This window comes from Mauremys reevesii, linkage group 1 (assembly GCF_016161935.1).
Source record: "Mauremys reevesii isolate NIE-2019 linkage group 1, ASM1616193v1, whole genome shotgun sequence".
Classification (NCBI taxonomy): Eukaryota; Metazoa; Chordata; order Testudines; family Geoemydidae; genus Mauremys; species Mauremys reevesii.
Window position 1 is genome coordinate 267173963 of NC_052623.1, and position 25078 is coordinate 267199040.

The 25078-nt window shown below is 52.1% G+C and overlaps 1 protein-coding gene across 11 annotated transcripts; it reads right to left on the minus strand.

Moving 5' to 3' along the window:
- Positions 1 to 993: 993 nt before the first annotated feature.
- On the minus strand, positions 994 to 25061 carry LGALS2 (galectin 2). 11 transcript variants are annotated; one of them, XM_039487383.1, is made up of 7 exons: positions 24924 to 25061; positions 8053 to 8199; positions 5149 to 5207; positions 3531 to 3683; positions 3079 to 3161; positions 2435 to 2594; positions 997 to 1211 (listed from the first exon to the last, which is right to left on the minus strand). In XM_039487383.1, the coding sequence occupies exons 4-7, from the start codon at positions 3534 to 3536 to the stop codon at positions 1065 to 1067; spliced, it is 396 nt and encodes a 131-aa protein (XP_039343317.1). In that variant the 5' UTR covers positions 3537 to 3683; positions 5149 to 5207; positions 8053 to 8199; positions 24924 to 25061; the 3' UTR covers positions 997 to 1064. The 11 variants fall into 11 exon arrangements, with proteins under 11 accessions (XP_039343253.1, XP_039343268.1, XP_039343260.1 ...); XM_039487319.1 differs by lacking the exons at positions 3531 to 3683; positions 5149 to 5207; positions 24924 to 25061 and adding exons at positions 13563 to 13884; positions 24543 to 24654 and having other exon boundaries at positions 994 to 1211; XM_039487334.1 differs by lacking the exons at positions 3531 to 3683; positions 5149 to 5207; positions 24924 to 25061 and adding exons at positions 9291 to 9347; positions 17825 to 17864 and having other exon boundaries at positions 994 to 1211.
- Between the last annotated feature and the right edge of the window lie 17 nt (positions 25062 to 25078).

Below are 25078 nucleotides of genomic sequence, written 5' to 3' on the forward strand. Positions count from 1 at the left end.
AGACCCCAGCGCGCCAAGCGCGCGCTTGGGGCGGCGTCCCACGGGAGGGCGGCAGGCGGCTCCGGTGGACCTCCTGCAGACATGCCTGCGGAGGGTCCGCTGGTCCCGCGGCTCCGGTGGAGCATCCGCAGGCATGCCTGCAGGGGGTCCACCGGAGCCGCGGGACCGGCGACTGCCAGAGCGCCCCCCGCGGCATGCCGCCCTGCTTGCAGCGGCACAAATCCTAGAGCCGCCCCTGTGAAGGACGCAAGCTGACACAGGTTTCATTCTCTTGCCATTCCAAAGTCTCCCCCGCTCTCTCGCCCACACTGACTGAGATAAGATATGGGAAAGGCTGGGTAATGGATAACTTGGCTGGAATTTCCCAGCTGATAAGAGACGCAGTGATAAGAATGAAGGAGATAAGGAATATTCTCCTTATCTCTTGCTGGATACAAGCGCTTATTAACACCTGTGCAGTTGCATCCTCAATGCTGTGCCTGGTACCAGGGGGCGGGTCAAGCCACCTCTTACACCAGCTGGTGGGGAAATTCCATTAGTACCAAGGAGAGAATCTCCCCCTGCACTGGTAGTGTCCCCCAGCCTGGAGACAGAGCATTCTGCAGGTGCAGGACATTACCATCCTCCTCCTGAGACAAACCCTGGGCTTTGTCTCCCACCTGGCCATCAGTTCATCCCAGCCTGCTGAAAGCACAACCCACAACCTAGCCTTGCCAAAGAATCATTTCCTTCCTTTGCACACTCAGGCTTGGGAACTCCTCTCCACTCTGTCAGTGCCCCCAGGGCAGCGCCCCCTTCTGGTGCCCTGGAGACACTTTCATCCCAGCCACTGTCTCCCGCTCCACTAATCACACCCATAGGTGCCTAGAGAAGACGTCCTACCAGAATAGCGGACATCCGCCTCTTCCCAGCAGATGGTGAACCCAGTTTGGGGTGTTCCCACAAGAACCTTTCCTATATTGGGTGCTGAAAGGTCTTGGCCAAGGACATCACAGGAGCCAGCACAGTTGGGACAAACTGGCCCCTCACCTGGGGTCTTTATTAGAGCAGGGAAGCGGGGCCCATCATACTTGTTTGAAGGAGATGACTTTGAACCCGCCCTGCACACTCAGATAGGTGATCCTGTCATAGCCGTTCCGGTTGGGGAACTCCACCTCATGCCCGTCCGGCAGCTTCACCTTGAACTTGTCTCCCAGGAAGCTGACGATAAACTGCAAGAGCGGGGAGCAAGGAAAGGACAGGAACGTGGAGGGGAGTTAGCATCAAAAGCAAACAACTGGCTGGCAACAGCAAGCACCTGCCCCTACTGCCTGGGCGGAGAGGCCCCGATTCTGCTGGCCTTAGGCACATTGCTGGGAGCTGAGCTCACTAAACGTGTTGCAGGGTTGGGTGCCAGAGGCCCAGGTCCTCAAAGGTATTTAGGCACCTAAGTCCCATTGAAATCAGAGCAATCAGCTTGTCTCAGGAAGTTGAAGTCTTGCCTACACTGGGAGACTGGGGGCAATGTCTCCCACACCGCTGCTAACTCTGGTTCAGCTGCAATGGCAGTGGCAACACTGGGAGCCCTAGTGTAGACAAGGCTCCTGCGCCCACCACTGTTTTAACGCACTGCATTGCTTAGGCCTGCTCTGCACTGGGCGGGACAGCACATGAAATACCAGCGGCTGCAGGAGCCTTGCCCCACTGGCTCTCCCACTGTTACCCCACCAGTGGATCTGTCTTGGGGTTAGCAACAGAGGGGAAATGCCACTTCTAGCCCACAGCGCAGACAGTGCAAGGGGACAGGATGGACCCAGGACTTTTCAAAGAACAAAACTAATAACTGATGGCTGGAAATGAATCGTCTCCTTCCCGCGGGCACTCCCCTGCCCCAGCCAGCTCAGCCAGGGGAGCGCTGGGCAAGGAGAAGGAACCGTTTCCAAGCCACAGAGAAACCGGGTGATTAACTGTGCAATGCTAAGAGGCAAACAAACAGCTGCCCAAGCAGAAGGGAGAAGGGAGGCCTAAGAGTCTCATTCTACAAAGCACTGGAGGGAAGAAAATAAGGGGTGGGAGCGGGGAGAAAATGATGGAGACAGATCCGAGGGCCGGGGGAAGAGGGATCTGCTCCCTACAGCCCTCTCCCTCCCCCAGCGATGGCGTGAGCACCTGCTGGGCAGAGGCACGGGGGCTCTTGAAGGCAGGTCACAGGCAGCCTTCAGGAGGCCTCCAGCATGGGCAGGGTTAGATGGGAAGAGAACAGGATCTGTGGGGATTGGGACTCTGAGCAGGCTGATGAGGAGGGTTCAGGGTCGCAGGAGCCAGAGATGCAGACAGGGAGAAACAACGCCTGAAGACACCAGCCAGGAGGGGAAGAAGGGGGGCAGAGTAAGAGCTTGGCAGCTCATCCAGCCGCCCCCCACTCCCCACCCTGCTTTCCCAGGAGCCGCCTCACCTTGACCTCCGAGCCCCGGGAGAACGACAAGTGGTTGTCGCGATGCTCCGACTGCCAGCAGTTGGCACATCTGGAGTTACAGATGATGGTGGATTCATTGAAGCGAGGGTTGAAGTGCAGCCCCAGCTCACTAGGGCTCTTGCCAAGGTTAATCACAAAGCTGCGGGGTGTGAGCAGAGCAGGCATTAGAGACTCCCCCCACGGAGCCAGCATTGCGGCTACAGGAGCCCCACCCCTGCCCGAAGGAGGGCAGCTGAATGAGTTACACCCACCTCTCCTTTTACCAATTTCATGGGGGCAGAGGGCTCCACCCTGCCAGTTTCAGGGAGAGCTGGGGCTTCCAGCCCAAGAGCCACTTTCCCTGGAGGAAGGTCAGGCCTGTGGCTCAGGAGACCTGGGCTCAGCTCCCAGCTCTGCTGCAGACACCTTGGCTGACCACGGGCAAGTCGCTTTAAGCTCCGTGCCTCAGTTTCCCCATCCACAGACAGGGCCAGGACATCTGCGGAGCACTCAATTACAAGGGTGGTGGGGGCTGTATAAGTACCAAGCCAGAGAGACAGACCTGGTACAGTCAGGGAAACTGGGGTGCTGCCCCCATCTCTGCAGCCCATGCCCCCCTCGTCTGAGGCCGCTCTCACACTCACGTCTCAGCATCATTGGCGACCTTGCCCTTTATCTTCAGGGTGTTCCCTGCTTTCAGATCCAGGTTCAAGATTTCAAATTTCTCCTGCGGCAGAGAGACCTGACGTCACGAGACTCCCTGGCTGACCCATGCCCACCCCCTGCCCCAAATGAAAAGGAACGAAGCTCAGCAATTCCACCTGAGCCGGGACAAAGGCCGGGAGCAGGTCCCCTGCCCTCTCGTTGTCACCTCATGGCCCTGAGCCAGGACCATCCTGGTACCCCGCACTCCTTGCTTGGCGAGGGGAAGAGGTGGGAGTGGAAACCGGAGAGCTGGAAAGGTGAGGGGGAATGAACGACTGAGCGGGGGTGATGACAGCAGACACAAAGGCAGAACGTGAGAGCCCACCAATATAGGGGAATAGCTGAGAGCAAGAAAAGGAAAGAACTGACGGCAAGACACCACAATCCTTACAGACATCCTCCTTGCTGGTGCTGGATAGACGCGGCTGGGAGCTGCTGAGGATCTGGCTCAGGTACACCTCCCGCAGGAGATCTTATAGGCCTAGTGTCTCGGTGAGTTACACATTAACAGCTCTCTCTCACCTCTCCAAGCCATTGGGGAAGGCTGCAAATCAAAGAATTATCTGCTCCCCAACTTCCTCTGACCAAAGAATTGACGTGTCTTAATCAATACCCTGCCCCAGCCCCAGCCCTGTTCCCTGATAAGGGATCAGCACTCTGCTGACTTGGGAAAGTTACTCCAGCTGCCTGACCCCAAGGCGGTTTAATCACTAAGGGACCTTGTCATGAGGGTGCACTCACCACTAGAGGCGCCTCCTCCTGGCCACTCTGGGGATTAGCACTTCCCAGGCACTGTGCCCGCCTCTGGCAGCCTTTCAACTCAACTATTTCTCTCACCCTGCAGCCCCTCTTGATCCAGGAGCTGCAGCTTCCTGTTTGTGACCTGGCCCTGCGGCCAGGCCTCTATGGTCCTCCACTTCTGGGGTATCAAAGGCTTTTGGGGCAAACTGTTCCAGGCAGCCTGCTTTGCACTACCTCATCGGAGCCATTTCCCCAGTGGCTGGGGGAGCAAACCTTGCTGCCTTTCCCCCAAGCCCCTCCTACCTTGCTGGCTTTCCCCACCTCCCTGGGTTTGCCAGCCCAAACTCCCACCTCTCAGGGAGTAACTGTGGATTACCCTCTGTAGTCCCAACCATGCCTCCCTTCTCCCAGGCCGTGACTGCAGCCTGCTTCCCTGCAGCCCCTTTCTACTCCCCACCCCTGGGCTTTATACAGGTGCCTCCTGGTCCTGCCCAGCTGAGTCTCATCTAACTAATCCCTGCTCCCTGGCACCTCCTGCAGGTGCAGCCTGGGGATTTCCTTGGCCCAACTGCCATCTTAACCCCTCCAAGTCTTGTGAGGGGATGGAGACCCCCATGGGCGGTGCGTATAAGAGGCCAGGGGAGGTTAAACCTCCCCAGAAAAGTTGGCCATGCATGGGGGAAATGCCACGGCAGCATGGGTCACCCCTCCGAAGGCACGCTGGCCTGCCACTGCCTTTGGACCACCAGAAGCGAAGCTCCATAGAAGTGGGGAGGAGGCCCCGCACCCGAACCATGACCCCGCCTGCACTCCACCCCACCCTTGCTCCGCCTCTTTGCCAAGGCCCTGCCCTCACCCCGCCTCTTCCCCCAAGGCTCCCCCCAACTGCCGCTCGCTCATCTCCACCCCTCCCCTCTGTCGCTCCCCTAGGGCAGGACCCCCATTCTGGGAGGGGGGCAGAGAGGAGCGAGTGGCGGGTGGGACACCTTGGGGGAGGGGGTGGAGAGGAGCGAGCAGCGGGGGTTTCTCGGGGGAAGAGGCAGAGAGGAACAAGTGGCAGTGGGCGAGGCCTCAGGGGGAGGGGCAGGAAAAGGTGGAGCGAGGATGGGGCTTTGGGGGAGAGAGAGGCCAAGTGGAGGTGGGGCCTTGTGGGCAGGGCCACAGTCCAGGTGCCTGTGCCCCCCCACACTTCTAGAGAGCTCCCAATCCCTCACATCAAAAATCACAATATTCAGGTTATTCCCAGTCCCAAAGGACCAGTCACTTACCCCAGGTCAACTGCACTTAAGATCTTATACCAAAGATCACACTTCTAGCCTATAATGAACTAAATACAAATGTATTAACTAAAAAAAAAGAACTAAGGGAGTTACTGACAAGGTTAAAGCAGGTAAACACACACATGAGTTACAGTCTTAGGTTCCAAGAGGTGGTAGAAGCATCTATAATAAATAAGCTCTATATAGCCTTAGGGCTAACCCAGGCCAAGTGCTGGGGATCTTTTGCTTATGCTTAGTAATCCTTTCCCCGCAGAGTCCAAGCAGCATAAAGCTACAGTTCCTCCTTGCCAGGGATTTTTATTTGCTTCCCCCAGAGTTCAAGCTGGTGGGACGAGTCCACATGCACGTCCCCTGTTCGTGGCTGGAGGAGGAAACAATCAGCAAAGTATTTTGTCCTCTGATGTTCCACAACGGCTTGTCTGGTTTCTATGGGCCTTCTTTTGTTGGGCAGGAGATGAGACCTCTTGTGGCAAACTAGTATTTCACAGTTGGTAATGCTGCTCTCCTGATTTAGAGTTTCAGAGCCAACTCTCTAATATCTTCGAACATGAGATACAGCTATTGTAAGTGAGATTAACGCATGTAGCAACTCACAAGCATTTCATAAAGTCTAAACACTCAATATGTTTTTATGAATCGGATCCCTGTTTTAACAGTACTAAGACCTAGGTGAGCCAGACTGGTTTCCAGCTATGCATTTGTCAGTGTTCAGTGAGGCCTACGGGACTTGCCATGAGTTGGCACTTGGTCTGTCAATGTCACAGGACCATCACCCCATCTGCTCCTTCCCACTCCCACCCCACAAAAGACTAATATCCTAGCTGCTCTCCTCCCACGAGGGAGCATTGGCCTGGCTGATCTCTTTAGGTTCCCCTCCCCCAGTAACAGCTACAATTCAGTGGGAAACTGGGACCGTCAGATTTCATGGAGGGAAATGATCTTGTCCAGGCGCAGAGGGGACGCTCCGATGTGGTCGGTGGGAAGGAATGGGGGTGTCCCCAAAAAAGGGAGCAAGATCTTGGAAGACAGAAGTTACTCCAGAAATCCCCCTCTGCCCTGTCACTTCAGAGCATGGCTGCATGCAGATTCACACTACCCTTGCAAAGCAGATGGGAAGGCATGGTCTCTGCTCCTTCCACACAGAGGCGGATCAAGGTTTCGTTGCACCCTGGACCAGAGCAAGTGGCCTTTCAGCACCACAGCTGAAACATATATATACACACCTAGAGAGAGCCCTTTTTGTGGTGCATTGGAGAGGGGGGTAATTCATCCCTGCCATGTGCCATATAGATTCAGGGAATACCCCCAGCGTAGCAGGAGTCTCCAATGGGCACACAGTCAGTGTAGCCAGCTCCATAACCCTGGAGCAGGGGCAGTGGTGGAGGAGCAGGAGAGGACAGGGCATTCCCGAATGCCAGCTTTTGGCAGTGGTGCAAAGGTCTACAGAGATTGTTGCAACCATAGTGTAAATGACAGCTGCCCTGGCCGCCACCAAACCAGCCCCCAATTAAGGGGAGGTGCATTGTCTGCCTTCTTGGTCCCTGCGCCAGGCTAGGGATGAATCCTGGCATGTGTCAGCAGAGCTTGTAACTGCAGGGAGGCCTCCACTGTGTTTGATGGAGAGACTACAGGTGGATCTCTGGCTTGTCTCTGCAACATCGCATCTCCACACTGCTGACTTATATGTGAAGACTAATGCCTGGTCTACACTGGGGGGGTGGGTGGGGGGGAGAATCGATCTAAGTTACGCAAGTTCAGCTACGTCGTGAATAACGTAGCTGAAGTCAACGTACTTAGACCTACTCACCGCGGTGTCTTCACTGCGGCGAGTCAACTGCTGCCGCTCCCCTGTCGACTCTGCCTGCACCTCTCATGGCAGTGGAGTACGGGAGTCGACAGGAGAGCGCTTGGGGGTCAATTTATCACGTCTAGACTAGACACGATAAATCGACCCCCCCACTGGATCGATCACTGCCCACCAATCCGGCAGGTAGTGTAGACGTACTCTAAGATGCAGGGTGTGTAGTCTCACCTTTAGCTGGAGATCAAGCTGATGGAGGATCAAGTCTCTGGCCCCAAAAGAAGTCCCAGCACATGATAATCTTGTTCTGGTTCTTTCTGGGTTTGTGAAGGTGAGTCACAGAGGAATTGCCACTGAAGGAGTGTCCGCAAAGGAGGAAGATGGTCTGTGCAATGAGCTGGGGGGGGGGGGGGAAAGAAGGGAGGAGGGGAGCGTGTGGGGGAAAGGAGGAAGCAGCTCTAAGGGAAGGGAGGAGGATACCAATTGAGAGTGACCATGTCAGCCAGCACAAACCAGGCTGCAGCCCCCAATGGTGGGGATGCAGCAACCCGAGCTGCCCATACACCTGGCTCCACCAGTGCCTGGATCAGCGTATCTCCTGGGCAGCCTCCTCCAGGCCACACCCTTTTGGATGCCTGGTGGAGGTCAATGGGCCTACCACTGGCTGCCCCCGACCCCCCAGCGGCAGGGGCCGTGAATGCCTGGACACAGAGTGTGCATGCAAACTGCACCCAAGTGCGGGTGAATCCAGCCCCACCCTGTGGGAATCATGCCTGGAAGGAGGCCCCACGAATGGCAGGAAGTGTCTAACCCACTTGAGCCACAGGAAGCCTAGCCTAACCAAATATGTGCTTTACAGCTGCATGCATGGTCACAGCAGAGGGCACTGTGCAGTGCCATGCTGAGCCCTCGCCCAAGAATGACTAACTGTCACAAGCAGCCATACACGCCTAGCGAGCCAGGCTTTCAACAGGATGTGAGTCTGCAATTCAGCGCAGCTAAAATGGGACAATCAGATGAGAGGTGAGAGACCTAACTGTCATATGGAGAAGCGCATGGGCGTTAATACCATACTAATGACCACAACTTACATTAATAGTCCTGTTCATCCCAAAGGGCTTTACAACCTGTACATAGGAATCACAACACTGAAAGGCAGCCACCTCTGGGATGGAACAGGGCAGCTGATTAACAATGAATGGCAGCAACAGTTCTGGGCAGGAAGGGGAGGCGAATACCTAAAGAGAAAAGCAGAGAATGCATTTACTAAATTGGAATTTGACCTGGGAACTGAGATTAACATCCCTATAAGATTACCTAACCTCTAGCTTCAAGGAGATCTCTTGGGCCCTTGGGAATGCTTTCAAAATCTCAGGCCCCTTGAGGTGGAAACAGCTGCCAGTGTCACATACATGTCCCAGCTGTAGCAACCACAACCTTAAGCATGGCATTTAATAGTTTTAGGCCTGGTCTACACTATGAGTTTAGGTCGAATTTAGCAGCGTTGCCTCAATTTAACCCTGCACCCGTCCACACGACGAAGCCCTTTTTTCCGACTTAAAGGGCTCTTAAAATCTATTTCTTTACTCTACCTCCGACGAGGGGATTAGCGCTGAAATTGGCCTTGCCGGGTCGAATTTGGGGTAGTGTGGATGCAATTTGACAGTATTGGCCTCTGGGAGCTATCCCAGAGTGCTCCATTGTGACTACTCTGGACAATGCTCTCAACTCAGATGCTCTGGCCAGGTAGACAGGAAAAGTCCCGCGAACTTTTGAATTTCATTTCCTGTTTGGCCGGCGTTGCGAGCTGATCAGCACAGGTGACCATGCAGAGCTCATCAGCAGAGGTGACCATGGAGTCCCAGAATCGCAAAAGAGCTCCAGCATGGACCGAACGGGAGGTACGGGATCTGATCACTGTATGGGGAGACGAGTCCATCATGCTAGGTGAACTCCGTTCCAGTAAACGAAATGCCAAAACATTTGAAAAAGTCTCCAAGGGCATGAAGGACAGAGGCTATAACAGGGACCCGCAGCAGTGCCACATGAAAATTAAGGAGCTCAGGCAAGCCTACCAAAAAAACAGAGAGGCAAACGGCTGCTCCGAGTCAGAGCCCCAAACATGCCGCTTCTATGATGAGCTGCATGCCATTCTAGGGGGTGCAGCAACCAGTACCCCAACCCTGTGCTTTGACTCCGTCAGTGGAGTAGGACGCAACACGGAAGTGGGTTTGGGGGACGAGGAAGATGATGACAGGGAGGTTGAAGATAGCTCACAGCAAGGAAGCGGAGAAACCGGTTGTCCCAACAGCCAGGATCTGTTTCTCACCCTGGACCTGGAGCCAGTAACCCTTGAAACCACCCAAGGCGTGCTCCCGGCCGGACCCTGTAGGCAGAGAAGGGACCTCTGGTGAGTGTACCTTTGTAAATACTATACATGGTTTAAAAGCAACCGTGTTTAATGATTAATTTGTCCTAGCATTCGCAGCCAGTACAGCTACAGGAAAAGTCTGTTAACGTGTCTGGGGATGGAGCGGAAATCCTCCAGGAACATCTCCATAAAGCTCTCCTGGATGTACTCCCAAAGCCTTTGCAAAAGGTTTCTGGGGAGGGCAGCCTTATTTCATCCTCCATGGTAGGACACTTTACCACGCCAGGCCAGTAGCACGTAGTCGGGAATCATTGCAGAACAAAGCACTGCAGCATATGGTCCCAGTGTTTGCTGGCATTCAAACAACATCCGTTCTTTATCTCTCTCTGTTATCCTCAGGAGGGTGATATCATTCCTGGTCACCTGGTTGAAATAGGGTGGTTTTATTAAGCGGCCATTCAGAGGTGCCCGTTCCTGCTGGGCTGTTTGCCTGTGGCTGAACAGAAATGTTCCCCGCTGTTAGCCACGCGATGCAGGGAGGGGTGAAGCCATCAAAATTCGACCTTGTAACAAAAGCATGTGCTATGTAATGTTAACAGCAAGGTTTACCATGAAAGAGTCTACCCATTGTTTAACTACCACTCTCCCCTTTTTCCCCTCCACCAGCTGCATATATTTCTCCTTCCCAGAGGCTAGAGAAGATTAGAAGGCAAAAAAAATGCACTCGGGATGAAATGTTCTCTGAGCTCATGCTGTCCTCCCACACTGACAGAGCACAGCAGAATGCATGGAGGCAGACAATGTCAGAGTGCAGGAAAGCATAATATGAATGCGAGGAGAGGTGGCGGGCTGAAGAGAGTAAGTGGCGGGCTGAAGATGATAGGTGGCGTCAGCTTGCTGACAGAAGGCAAGAGGCAATGCTGAGGCTGCTGGAGGATCAAACTCATATGCTCCAGCGTATGGCTGAGCTGCAGAAAAGGCAGCAGGAGCATAGACTGCTGCTACTGCCCCTGTGTAACCAATTGCCCTCCTCCCCAAGTTCCATAGCCTCCTCACCCAGATGCCCAAGAACGCGGAGCGGGGTCCTCCGGCCACCCAGCCACTCCACCCCAGAGGATTCCCCAAGCAACAGAAGGTTGGCATTCAATAAGTTTTTAAGTTTTAAAGTGCAGTGTGGCCTTGTCCTTCCCTCCTCCCCCACGCCTCCTGGGCTACCTTGGCAGTTATCCCTCTATTTGTGTGATGAATTAATAAAGAATGCATGAATGTGAAGCAACAATGATTTTATTGATCGAAGGGGGGAGGGGAGGGTGGTTAGCTTACAGGGAAGTAGAGTGAACCGGGGGCAGGAGGGGTGTCATCAAGGAGAAACAAACAGAACTTTCACACCGTAGCCTGGACAGTCATGAAACTGGCTTTCAAAGTTTCTCTGATGTGCACCGCACCCTCCTGTTCTCTGCTAACCGCCCTGGTGTCTGGCTGCGCGTAATCAGCGGCCAGGCGATTTGCCTCAACCTCCCACCCCGCCGTAAACGTCTCCCCCTTACTCTCACAGATATTGTGGAGCGCACAGCAAGCAGTAATAACAATGGGAATATTGGTTTCGCTGAGGTCTATCTGAGTCAGTAAACTGCGCCAGCGCGCTTTTAAACATCCAAATGCACATTCTACCACCATTCTGCACTTGCTCAGCCTATAGTTGAACAGCTCCTGACTACTGTCCAGGCTGCCTGTGTATGGCTTCATGAGCCATGGCATTAAGGGGTAGGTTGGGTCCCCAACTATAGGCATTTCAACATCCCCAACGGTTATTTTCTGGTCTGGGAAGAAAGTCCCTTGCTGCAGCTTTTGAAACAGACCAGAGTTCCTGAAGATGCGAGCGTCATGTACCTTTCCGGGCCATCCCACCTTGATGTTGGTGAAACGTCCCTTGTGATCCACCAGTGCTTGCAGCACCATGGAAAAGTACCCCTTGCAGTTTATGTACTCACTGGCTTGGTGCTCCGGTGCCAAGATAGGGATATGGGTTCCGTCTATCGCCCCACCACAGTTAGGGAATCCCATTACAGCAAAGCCATCCACTATGACCTGCACATTTCCCAGAGTCACTACCCTTGATATCAGCAGCTCTTTGATTGCATTGGCTACTTGGATCACAGCAGCCCCCACAGTAGATTTGCCCACTCCAAATTGATGCCTGACTGACCAATAGCTGTCTGGCATTGCAAGCTTCCACAGGGCTATCACCACTCGCTTCTCAACTGCGAGGGCTGCTCTCATCTTGGTATTCTGGTGCTTCAGGGCAGGGGAAAGCAAGTCACAAAGTTTCATGAAAGTGCCCTTATGCATGTGAAAGTTTTGCAGCCGATGGGACAGGCAGTGCAGTAAGGGAGCAGGGAGGGGGTGTTGGAAGAGGGCAGGGGAGTTTGGAGGGTTGTGGGGGGGTGGATAGGGGTCGAGGTGGTCAGAGGGCAGGGAACAGGGAGATTGAATGGGGGCAAGGGTCCCGTGGGGGAAGTCAGGAAGGAACAGGGACTGGATGGGGCAGTGGGGGGCAGTCAGGGGCAGGGGTTCCAGGGGCATTCGGGGACAGAGAGAAGGGGTGGTTGGATGGGGCAGGGGTCCCAGGGGAACATCAGGAATGAGAGGAGGGGTTGGATGGGGCGGCGGGGGGCAGTCAGGGGACAGGGAAGGAGGGTGGATGGGGTATGGGTCCCTGTGGGGGGGGCGTCAAGAACTTTAGGTGGGTTTAACACGCATTCGCATACATTACGCAATGTACATAATATATAATTGTGTTATTATTTATATAGTTATGGAAAGTAAATAATACATGGAAGAAACGAAAGGGGGTATTTTTACATTTTTTTTTGTAAGTCATCCCTGCCGGGGCCCCGCTGAAAATGTTCGAATTGGGCCCCACACTTCCTAAAGCTGCCCCTGCGTGCCAGCCCATCCCCTTCATTCACAGTGGCCCTGCTGCTGGGGTGGTACAAGGCCTCTCCAGGGACCGGGTGCAGTGGCACGCACGCTGCGAGGTTGGAGGAAAGGGCTGCAGGTGCTCGTCAGCCCCATCCGGGGCCCCACGAAGTCACGAGGCCTCCTCGTCAGCCTCGTCCTGGTCCTGCCCAAACTCTCCATCTACACTACCAGGAGGAGGATGCTACACTCGGGGGTGCTCTGCGACTGTGGGGCCTATTTCCGTTCCTCCCTAGTTTCATGCATCTGGGCAGAGTCCCACTGGGCAGCGATTGCTGGCTCCCTCGACACCTTTGAGGAGCAGTGGGCGCTGTCCGGGGTTCTCTGCTCGGTGTCCCCATCTGGTACCCTCGTTTTGAACCTATGACCTTCACCTCACTCCATTTTTCTCATTTGTTGTCCCCATACTCATTTGGACCCTGGGTCCAGTGGTCCCTCCCGCTAGGCTGGGGGAGGGGCCTTTAGAAGTGGGCGGATGCACTTCCCGGGTTTTCCAGTAAGACTAGCACTGGGTAGGTTCTCAACAAGGCCCCTGCCAAGGGCCTGGTAAGAGGAATGCTTGTCCTCAGGCCTTCCCACTGGCAAAGGGGAGAATGCACAGGTGGCTCGCTGGCTCTCCAGCTCTGCCTCAGCCACTCAGGCGGGATGCGACTCTGCCAGGCAAAGGGAGGGGAGAAGAAACCTGTTCACAGTGCTCCGGGAGGAGGGAAAGCCTGCGAGACCCTGCACTTCCCTAGCACCTTTCATCAGCTCTCTGTTACAAAAGTAAAGGCGCTGTCACCGCAGCCCTGGTGGAAGGGAAATATTAGCCTCCTCTTGAGCAGATGGGGAAACTGAGGCACGTGACAACATGAGGCCTACGGTTTGAAAAGTGTCCAGGGATTTTGGGTGCTCCACTTGAGACACACCAGGCCAGATTTTCCAAAGAGCTCAGATCTGCCCTAGGACCCTAAATGGGAGCTGAACTCTTTTGAAAATCTGGCCCAGACAAGCTGGCGTTCAGAGTAGCTGACCACTCCCAACTCCAGTTGAGGCCCACAGGAATTGGAGATGCTCAATGCCTCTGAAGATCAGTCCCTTGGTGTCTCAACCTGGGCCTCCAAAAACAGAGCCATTCACATTTAGTGGCCACTCTTCAAAACTGAGGCCAGGGTCTCACAGGCCAAACTCCCACTGACTTTGAGGGGAGCGTCTCCCGTAGCAAGGACTGCGTAAGGCTGCATGACTGAGCTCAATGCAGTAAAAACAAACCTGCAATTTCTGCTTGCTGATGACATTGCTGAGGGGACTGTGGCTTGGAGCTCGCCCTAGCGTCCGACCACCTCCACATCCTTCACACTCACCCGAAACATGATGGCGGTGACATACAAATCGCTGCACACACATTACATCCAGCAGGATGGGGCCAACGCTGAGAGCACATTATCAGTGACTGTGGCTATTCATCACAATGGGACAGCAATGATCCAAGGCAGCCTGGTCAAATCTGAAGTCTCACAGAAATCCCTAAGACAGGCAGAAAGTGTCTGTCTGAGTCACACATGTGACAGAAATGCCAAGGATGGCTCATCAACTGGAAAAAAAAAGGAGAAGCTTCTGAAGTTCAAATAACACATTGAGAGAAGCCACAAGAATTCGTAGCTCATGAGCTACCAAGAGGGAGAACAAACAATGTCTGTTCCCTGGTCATCAAATCGCCAAAGTCCAAGGGGATGGATCCTGCAAGGTGCTGGGAGCATGCAGGAAAATGCCAAGCATCCTTAATTCCCACCAACTTTAATGGGGTCTGAAGGCACTCAGCGCCTGGCAGGATCTGGGCCTAAATGATGGCTTAGAGAGGATGTCAAGCTGAAACCATATGTTGCTATGAAATTAACTAGAACAAATTCCCTTTGATTGCCTACAGCAAGGGTAGGCAACCTATGGCACGGGTGCCAAAGGCGGCACACGAGCTGATTTTCATTGGCACTCACACTGCGTAGGTCCTGGCCACCGGTCCGGGGGGGCTCTGCATTTTAATTTCATTTTAAATGAAGCTTCTTAAACATTTAAAAAACTTTATTTACTTTACATACAACAACAGTTTAGTTATATATTATAGACTTATAGAAAGAGACCTTCTAAAAACGTTAAAATGTATTACTGGCACACAAAACCTTAAATTAGAGTGAATAAATGAAGACTCGGCACACCGCTTCTGAAAGGCTGCCGACCCCTGGCCTACCGAATGAAATGGCAAAACCAAACCGGATGGAAACTGAAAATAAAAGCCTGCTAGAAAAGGGAACAGAAATCCCCAAATAACTGAGTTGAGTGCTGGGAAACAGGCCTCTAAAAAGGGGAACCTCAGATAGCCAAAAGAGAACTAAGAGAAGCCCAGGTTGATGCAATGAGCGTGCTGCCAAGAGAAATGCCAGAAATAAATGAAGCTACTGGGACTAAGAACTAAGGGCTTGGATGCACTTAAAACACGATAGTGGCCCAGCTGTAGCACTTCAGTGTAGCCACTACTACGCTGACAGCAGGGATTCTCCTGTTGGCATAGGTAATCCACCTCCCCGAGAGGCAGTAGCTAGGTCGATGGAAGAATTCTTGCATTGACCTAGCGCTGCGTACACCGGGACTTATGTTGGCTTAACAGCACTGCTCAGAGAGGTGGATTTTTCACACCCCGACCGACATAGTTAACCCAACCTAATTTTCTAGTGCAGACCAGGCCTCAGACAACAACCATATAGTTATCGCAGGTCGGAGGGGGATCTTGAGAGCATATGACAGATTGCATTCATTACATCCTTCCTGCTCCCCAAGGAAGGACAGGTGACAGCAACTCCCAGTGCACTCCCCTAGGGTTTCCACCAGAGCAGGGCAGCTTTCAAATCCACCAGCAGTCAGCTGGGCCAGGAAACTGCCTAACTGTTCTGACACAAGCCCTTGGCTCTTCAGGCAGAGCTGCCCCACGCCAGCCTCCCTACAGCAGAAGGATTGGGGCTGCTTTGGCCTGCCACAATTCCCCCCTTCAGTGGACTTTCTGCCCTACGTGTTACTACTTGCAGGAGACGCTCTGCGCCCCTGGCTGAATCCGGCCTGCCCCCAGGTTTCCTGGGAGAGACAAGCCCCCACAAGCGATCCGTTCCTTCTATTGGATTCAGATTGCTGGCTGGGAAACACTCGTTCCCACAAGCGGGAAAGAGAAATACAAGTTAAATGCCTGAATGCAGATCAGGCCAGACAAGTTTTATCAAGTTTACCAGGCTGAACAAGCCAAAACATATTGCCATCTACCCAGGAACAAACAAACTCGCCCAGCCAGCAGATCTGATAAAAGCCGTGGGACAGCTGGCAACACTAACTGCAAGACAGTACCCGTCAGTGCAGAGATAGCCTTATCTCCTCAGCTGCCAAGGTGGGACACGCATCCTCAGCTACTACGCAACAGCAGTGCAAGGCCTGTGGAGGCCTGTTCTCTGTTCCTGAGCCTGAATGTAGCACCTTAGTACAGCGCAATTTCTAAGGGGTGTCTCTATGACTCACTGCATCTCGTTAAAACAGGAGAGTGAATAGTCACTGAACAGCTCCATGGGACCATCTCCCCGTGGATCAGGGACCAGAAATTACTAAAACACGGTGCCATCTAATCTGGACACAGAGCTAAATGACATCAGTTTACCCTGCTGCAGTAACAGAGCACACTGGCTACAACAGATTGAAACAGCAGGGGGAGCTCTTGCTGCACCAGCCAAAGGGCAGGGGGGAAGGAGTGGCTGTGCCGGGGGAGCCCCTCTGTTTTTAGCAAGGGAGGAGGCTGTGCTGCTCCACTGGCACGCCCCTCATTTTAACCCCTGCCGTAGCACCATCAAGGAAAGGCCCCAGTGGGCAGAAACAAAGCACAAGCTGCAGGACCTGTTGGGAAAGGAATAAATAGCCCCTGGGCTACTCAGATTGTAAGCTCATTGGGGTAGGGACCATCTCTTTGTGCTGTGTTTGCACAGCGCCTGGCACAGTGGGATTCTGGTCCAGGGCTGGGTGCCTCGGTGATACAGAAAACAAATCAGAACAGGAAGCGTACAGGCTGAAACGATTGCTAGGCTGTGCCAGCATTGCCCGAAGTACAGTACGGTGTCATGGAAATTTTGTGCCGTGAGGGTTTAATTGATGCAGGGACCATGTTCGTACAGCACCTTGCACAACGGCTAGGAGTGGGGCTGCTAGGCACCATGGCAATAAAAATAAATAATAATATGAATCATGGGCCAGATCCTCATTGGCTGTGAACCAGCATGGCTCCACCGAGGGCAGCAGAGTTATGGCACTTTACCCCAGGTGTGGATCTGGCCCCATGTTTGTGTCTAGGGAGGATTTACAGTTTGCCATGCTCTTGGGGGTCCCCCAGCTTTAGGTGTCACCTGAGATATAAGCCAACAGATTCCATCTCTCAACCCCATGCCCAACTCACGGGGGGCACCCCACTACATAGCGTCATAGGGCTTAAGGCCAGAAGGGACCACCAGTCATCTAGTGCAACCTCTGGTAAATCACAGACCACCACCACCACCCAGCACCCACACACTAGACCCAACCATTATTCACCTATCCCCACTCACACAGAGTGACCCTTCTGGGGGATTGCCAGGGCAGGTAGGAACAGACACCCCCATGTCACAGCTCACAGGGGAGCAGCTGAAGGCATAGCAGCTTGCTTGCTGGGAAATACTAAAGGCTTCTAGTTCTGATTGGGCCGGCTGCCAGCGAGCCTCCGCAGCAAACACCATGCACATGGGCACACAAACGACAGCCGCCCCAGAAGGCCTCCGTGGGGGATTCACTCAAAGTCCTGCCTGGGGGATGGAGGGGTCTAGGATTAATATGGCCCACAACAGTTCTCCAAAGGCAGGAAGCTGGGGGCCACTGAACCCCACCAGGAGAGAAGTGTGCACCTGTGCAGGTACATTTCAGGTCTCTCCTCCTTTAAGGCTTCTCTGCCTTTTGTACCCCCCACCCAGCTCTCTTGCATCTCCCAGCTGCTGGGCTGCTTCCTCTTCAGTCAGCAGCCACCCCCCCCCCCCCCCCCCCCCGCTGTCCCTTAGCAGCAGGCAGCCGGGGCTGAAGCTGGCAGCATGTGGCAACTGGAAGGGGGCGAGGCTCTAGCACAGCCAGGATAGATAGTGCTGACAGCAGTGGAACAGCCTCCTCCAGCTGCTTCCCACTCCTGACTTAGGCCAGGACTGAAGTTTCTCAGGAAACCTCGGGCAGGACAGCAGGTCTGGGATTTTCAGCTGGGGCCAAGGACTGCCAGTCAAACTCAAACTAGACCAATGCACAGCTCAGACCATATTCGAGCAATGGGGCATTTAGAGGCAGTAACTCCTAGGACCTCCCTTAGCTCCACGTTAAAGCCAGACTGCATAGGTCTGACTTTCTGAGCTTCCCAGACGGCCGCGGGACCAAGCATCCCCAAGAGCAGCTCTGCTATTTCACACTCGATTGCCACCACGACCTATAGAGGTATTTACCATCCAGACCTGGTGATTCACCGTGCTTGGTTTTCTTAGGCTGCTCCGTAACTTCCACCTCGGAGGCTGTACTCTGTGCTAGGGCCAGACTTTGCTCATGGAATATGCTTTTGCAATAGGAGTTCCACCCCACCCCACCCTCATCCTTTATGGTAAAAATGGATAGCAATAAATCAAAGAAATGCAGGGATGGAAGCCATGACTCAAGCCATCTGGTTTCTAACAGAGAATCCATTTACCTTTTCAATAGCCTCCCTCTGCCTTTATCATTTGCAGTGGGCCCTTCACCAGCAGAGCATTTGTCCCATCCTGGGCCTCCAATCCTGCAAGCTGCTCCGTGCTTCAGCAACTTCAGTGAGGCTCCCCCAGCCGGATCCGGGCCTGGCTTTGTACACAGGATTTCCGCTCTTAAAAGAGGCTCACTTAGCCCTAATGAACTCCCGCACTTCGCCGTTTAACCTGACAGAGTTTTACTCTCCCCATTTCATTTCTGGTTTAGAGGAACACAGCCCATCCCGGCTCCTCAGTCTCCAGGCCGAGTCTGATCTGGGCTTTCAACAAGTCTCCTTGCTGTACTCTTCAGCCTGTTACTGGGTATCTTCGTCGCCATGTTAAAGTCTTCCATCCTTTGTAAAGCTCACTAACTCCCGCCCCTCTGCGAGAGCAAATTCAGTTGTCCTCTTTCCCACTGTATGCACCATCTTCTCCTAGCATCCGTGGCTGAGAGGCAGGCAGAAAGCGGGGGACTGCCAGGGATTCTTCAAAGGCACCAGGGGACCCCTTGGGCGGATGATTCAGCGGGAGAGTTTGCACGGGAGAGGGGGAGAACGGATGCTGATGTTCATCTCCAAATGCCCATAACATTCACTTCCTCTGCTTCCCTGTCTCTCACACCCATCTGCTACTAGGATACTAGACTGAAAAGGTTTTCAATCCAGAGATCTGAAAGCACTTTAAGAAAGGCAGAAATGTAATTATCCCATCTAGGCACAGAGAGGGGAAATGCCTTGCCCAAAGTCACCCAGCAGGACAGTGGCAGCTCCTGATTCCCAGTTCCCTAGCGCCTCGGCAGACTCACGCTAGCATGACTGCAGCATGGTTTCCCTGATCACGAGAAGGGACCCATCATCCTACGGTAAAAAGAAACCTGCTGCATTAAGAATTTACAGTGTGGAAGAAAAGGGACTGGACAGCTCGTGAACATGCTCCTTATTGCACATCAGTCCCCTAGGAACTGCCGACAGAAACTCCTATTAGACTAACGGGAAAAAGCCCAAAACTTTCAACTGTCGCTGGCTCTTAAATAGCAACATTCCATGGGGAAAAGCACTGAAAACTCTTCCAGAGGTGAGGGACAGACGAGGTCAGGGAATAGTGAGGCTTCAAATCCAGAAGACTGTGTAAGACGCATGGACAGAGGTGATGTCAGGAGAGGAGATGCTGGCTCTGTTGCAAGGGAAAGTAGCAATTCAGCCAAAGATCCAGGAACTGTCTGCTGCAGTCAGCTAAAGGAGGCACATGGGAAGCGAACAAAGGCACTGCAGTACAGAGTCTGCAAAAGTGAGCAGTACAGCATAACGCATCCCGGATCAAGGAGTAACCTAGCTGGGGAAACAGAACCCACCCTTATAGGCTACATCTGAAGATCTAGCAGCACCCAGCATGGTGAAATGCTCAGTAAGGGGTGTCAGAAGATGGTGACAAGCAATACTGCTTGGATCGTACATAGACAATTATTCAGAACCAAATGAGCCTGTGTTGGGGCGGCGGGAGAGGAAGGACTGATGTGTTCCAGGGGAGATGCACAGATAAACACAGCTGAGCCCTGGCTGCTAGAACTTTCTTCCACATGATCTTTGGAGTCAGCTGAGGAAATCCCAGATGCAGTCTCTTTCTTTCTGATTACTGTGCATGTAATTCTGTGCGTCTGTGATTCAAGCGCACAACTTCATAGATCTTTCGAAACTGACGAATATTCAATAGCCTTTCTCCTGCCTTCCCACCACTGCCCTCTGCTGGATGGAAAGCATCAGAGCTGCTCACCCATATGCACACGCCTCCCTCTCAGTCCTAACTCTGCAGTATATTCTCTGTTACTACTAGTGCACAAACAATGAAGTGCTCCAGTTTGCGTGTGGTGACATCCCCAGCAACCAACCACAAGCCCAGCAGTGGCTCCAGGCACCAGCACTCCAAGCGCATGCCTGGGGCGGCAAGCCGCGGGGGGTGCCCTGCTGATCCCTGCGAGCGCAGCAGTCAGGCAGCCTTTGGCGGCTTGCCCACGGGAGGTCCACCAGTCCCGTGGATTCAGTGGCAATTCGGCGGCGGGTACGCCGAAGCCGCGGGACCGGCGGACCTCCTGCAGGCAAGCCACCGAAGCCGCGGGACCGGGGACCTCCCACAGGCACGCTGCCAAAGGCTGCCTGCCTGCCGTGCATGGGGCGGCAAAAAAGCTAGAGCTGCCCCTGTACAAGCCAATGGTTATACATCATAATACTAGTATGTAAGAGGGAATGTTTTCTAGGTTGGAGTTAGTAATAATATGGAGCTTTTCAGCTCATCATCAGTTCAAATCTGGTCCAGGAGAGTGTTGGCTGAGAGGCATGGCCGTCCTAACTACCTGTGTACAGTGAGGTCAGGTTTTCAACCCAGAGGACAATGTCGCGCATGACATAAACCACCACTGTAAGCACAGCACAAATGAGCTCCCAGCTGCAAACCAAAGCTCTCTTAATTTTACTGAAGCCCATTGATGGGGACAGCATCAGTGTGACATGGAATGGATTCAAACGGGTACGGAGGAAAGGCCCTGTGTTAGGTTTGCGGGAAGGAACAGAAGGTGTTCAGTAGGAGGCCATACATATTGGTGCTGTGTCTGGGTTCATCCAGCATCTTCAGTGGTGATCCAGAAGGCCCAGACAGTGTTCTAATTCAATTTGCATATGCTACTAAATTGGGAGGAGCTGCAAACCCTAGGGAGGACAGAAAAAGAACACAACGGGACTCAGAATGACAAGAAATAGAAGCTGAAGTTCAGTGATCCAATCAGGACAATGCAACTGACAATATCTGGTGTGGGGAAGGGAGACAATCTAAACTGGTATTTAATGGGAGACACTTGAGAAAAGCAGTAATGCCAAAATGCTAAAGCTAGAGACAATCAACAGCCTATTAGATATGGGCTTGAACTGATGTGGTGCCCACACCAAGAGCGTCAGTAAATTTGAACCGCAGACACAGAAGCATCACCTCATGGAGCAGGAAGGATACACCCTTTCTATAAAGCTCCAATGTGACTGTACCTAGTGTGACGTTATGAGACACCTAGAATACCAGGTTCCACTCTGGGTACCATGAAGATGTTAAACATTCTCAGAAATGCAAACAAGAGGCATAAGGGGCCAAAAAGACTGACTCATAAGGAAAGATTACACTAGCTAATGTATAATGTACTGGAACCCAGTTGGGGGAGGATATGGCAGCTTGTCACGTATCTGTGAAGGGCATAATAAGGGAGAAAGGGAAATGGCCAGACATGGTACAATGGAGTAATGGGATAAAAGAAAGAAAAGGAATATGAAGGTTGAACACCAGGAACTATTCCCCAACAATAAGGCAGATCAGTTTCTTTCATGGCCGGAGGCATTTAAGATCAGCCTGACAGACTGTGAGAGAACACACATTGGACAGTGCGGTGAGACACACTAGATGTGACCTAATAGGCCATTTCCCTCTTTTACACCCATGGGCCCAATTCTGCAGGGACTTACACGTGAATAACTCTACCCGTCTGCATGGGCGCCAGGTTTGTATAATTTTTGGTGGTGCCCAAAACGGGTCCAAGCAGAGCTGTCCCGTACCTGTAAACGGTTCTGAAAATATAAACTCAAACATTGGTGGAGCCAGGCCCAAGTTCCTGAATATTGGTGGAGCACGGGCACCATGGGCCCATATATCTCGCTGCCTATGCCCGTCTGTAATCCCATACACGAGTTCCGTGGAAGCCTGCGGGATTGGACGTGTATGACTGAATGGACCCTGTAGGATTACTGGATCCTTCTTAGTGCTACAGGTGGTCCTTCAAGTCAAGACATGCTGGTGGGCAGAGCTGATGCTTGGAGTGCCCCAGCCCATACTGTGCAGTATCCATTCTACAAATAAGCAGAGGTCTTTAGTTTCCAAAGTTGTCAAGTTGGCACCTTTCGCCAGCATTACATTTTTTAAAAAGGCTCTGTGTAGAGAACACATAATGTTCCCTCCAAGACCACTAGAGCACAGAAAATACAACCAGCGCTTACTAAGTGTCATAATTAGAGCCAGACTGGATTATTGAAGCAGTAAGGAGAAAGAGGACACATTGAATTTGATTTTTTTTTCCAGGATTTTTTCCAGCAGCTGTTCAAACAAGGAGGAAAAATACGTTCCAAATTAAAAGAGAAAGGAATGCTATTTAATGATGTATCCAGCCACTTTAAAGTAAGCCAGGACGAGAAGCAATTCACATTCTGGTTTTTATATTTTTAAACCTTCATTTCCTATAACGAGCTCTCACTCTTTACAATAAATTAAATGCAAGAGAACTGCAGTAAGATTGAATTCAAAGGGAAAGGGAAACCATCCACTTAAAAAACTCAGTCTGAAAATCTTATACTTAATATTGTTACAAATAATTTTTGTTAAGGGTAAAGGGGGGGGAAATTTCTCCCTCATTCTGCTTCTTTTACACATTTGGCAGCACTTTGTGGGCAGTCAGTTTCAGTTTTCCCTCTTTATATTCAATCAGTTGTGGATTTAATTTACTTGTGTGTCTCCACAGCAACAGAAGAAAAATACAGAGATAGGAAAATGTCCTCAGAAAGCCAGTTTCTAGGGGAACTTGGGCAAATTTAGTAGCTGAAATTACTGCTGACTCATTTTAAGTTGATTAGATTTCAGGTCAGTATCCCTTTAAGGTTCCAGCAGCATCTGTGACTCAGCCCCTTGCACATACATTACAGTAGATGTCATTTTACAGCCCTGCAGAAGGTGTGAACTTTAATATCTTAATATACAGGCTCGGTGTGGCCAAGCTGGCATTGCTGCTGAAGCGTGTACTTTAAATAAGCCAGAGAAAGGAAATGCTAAAGTTGCACCAGCATCATTTCAGATCTGTGCAATAAGTAACACAGAATGTTACTGAGCCCAAGAGAGAGGAGGGGGTGCATTAGCTATAAGTGGTTCAACTGGCGGCCTGTGGTCCAAATCCGGCCCATGGGATGATTCTGTCCAGCCCCACACGATTTTGCTCTACAAGATGGGATCCTCCATGCAGCATGACCTCACACACACACTGTACTGCATGATCATGCTGTATGGAGGACACCATTTTGTAAATCAAAATGGCATCCTCTGCAATGCATGACCTCACACCCTAAGTGTGAGGTCAAGCCATATGGAGAATGCCATTTTGCTTCTGTATGTTGCCTGTGGAAGTGCCACACAACTACACCTGCGGCACACACCACTTAAAAGATTAGCTCATCAGCAACCAGAGATATTGAGAACAAATGTTGGAATTACCCTACAGGATCAAACATGATATCAAACCACACCAATGCCTTGTCTCTAAAATTTCTACCAGAATTCTTCTTAATAAGGCAGTGAAAAAAGGAGAACTAGTTGTCAATTTATTTAGATTTCAGCAAGAGGCCATTGAAGAAGCAAAGCAGTCATGGTGTAAGGGGTAAAATATAGTCCTGGTTAAAAAATTGGCTAAAAGCCAGAAAGGCAAGGATTAGGATTAAATGATCAGTTTTCATCATGGCAGAAGGTTAACTATGGGGGCTCCTCAAGATTCTGTAATAGGTCCTTTATTGTTTAACATATTTATTGATGGTCTAGAACGGGGGTGAGTAGCGAGGTTGCAACACTGGTAGATGACAGTTATTTCAGTTAGTCAGGATCAGAGAGCCCTAACCAAACTAGATGAATGAGCAAACAAACTCTGGTGTTAAAAGGCGTACATTGCAGGGGAAATACCTGCACATTGCAGGGAAAATATACCTCACAAGGTTCTAAATTCACTTATCAACCCAAGAAAGGGACTGGGCATTATCACAGACAACTCAATGAAAACTTCTACACAATGCATAACTGTGGTCAAAAACAGCTAAGAGGGTTAATAAGGAATGGGATGGAAAGTACTACCAAAAATCATTATGATGGCTTTATATAAGTCAACCTCACCTTGAATAGTGCATGCAGTGCTGGTCACCTTATGTCACAAAGGATAGTGCAAAGCTGGAAAGGTTTCAGAGAAGAGCAATGAGAATGATCAAATGCCTCGACAAATTCCATATAAAGAGAATGAAAAGCTTGAGGACGTTCTCCTTAGAAAGGAGATGTGACAGAAGTATATCAAATAATGAATGGTATAGCAAAGGTGGATTGGATTGAAAGCTTCTATCATCCCTGTCTTATAACACAACAAGGGGCCACTCACTGAAATTAAAACGTGGGACATTCAAATGGAAAAGACAAATACTGATTTTCTTTTTTAAATCCAGAGAACCATAGGCCTGGGGAACTCGCTGCCACATGGCATCACTGAGCTCCAAGAACATCATAAGAGTCAAGGAGGGGGAGGATATTTATACGGAGACCAGGGCCATCCTGGTGAAGATGTGAGGCCCTTCCCTGCAGGCAGTAATGGGGCCCCTACCCCCCAACAGCCACACACCAGCTAGACCCCCAAAGCACAAGGATGTGCAGCCCCATCAGCCCCTTGTTTCAGTGTTAGCACCGGCCAACCCCAGCGCTGGACTCGGACCCGCCTTGTGGCGGGTCGTTCCGCAGGCTGGCGCTGGGTGGGGGGGGGGGAGTCGCCTTTCACCAGCTCGGAATTCCCCACGAGCCGCCGCCCCCACGCCCGGCCCAGCCCGCGGGGAGGTTCCATTCCCCGACGGGGTTGGGGCGGACGGTACCAAGGGCACCCACGGCCCTACAGCGCCACCAAACGCCCTTTCAAAGGACACGCGCCCCGAGGCGGAAGCTCCCCTTCCTCTCCGGTTTCTCGCCACCGGAAATGCCCTTCCCGTCCCAATCACAGGCACCCACCCACCCCCCGAGACAGGCTCTATGGCGCCGCCCTGTTCCCGACGCTCTAGCGCTGCCACATGGTCTCTATGGCACATAAGCAACGGCTTCTAGGCAGTTCTTCCGCTTCGTCTCGTCTGTTGGCCCGTGCGCGGCGGACTTGTCCCGTCCTGAACTCTA

What these genes read in the sequence shown, in the direction of transcription:
- LGALS2 (XM_039487319.1), bottom strand. Translation starts at nt 13,697, where the DNA reads ATGTGTGTGCAGCGATTTGTATGTCACCGCCATCATGTTTCGGGTGAG. An exon ending in GTCGCCAATGATGCTGAGAC is followed by an intron (nt 2,595 to 3,078) that starts GTGAGTGTGAGA and finishes CACACCCCGCAG; the next exon opens with CTTTGTGATTAACCTTGGCA. An exon ending in CCCGGGGCTCGGAGGTCAAG is followed by an intron (nt 1,212 to 2,434) that starts GTGAGGCGGCTC and finishes CCGCTCTTGCAG; the next exon opens with TTTATCGTCAGCTTCCTGGG.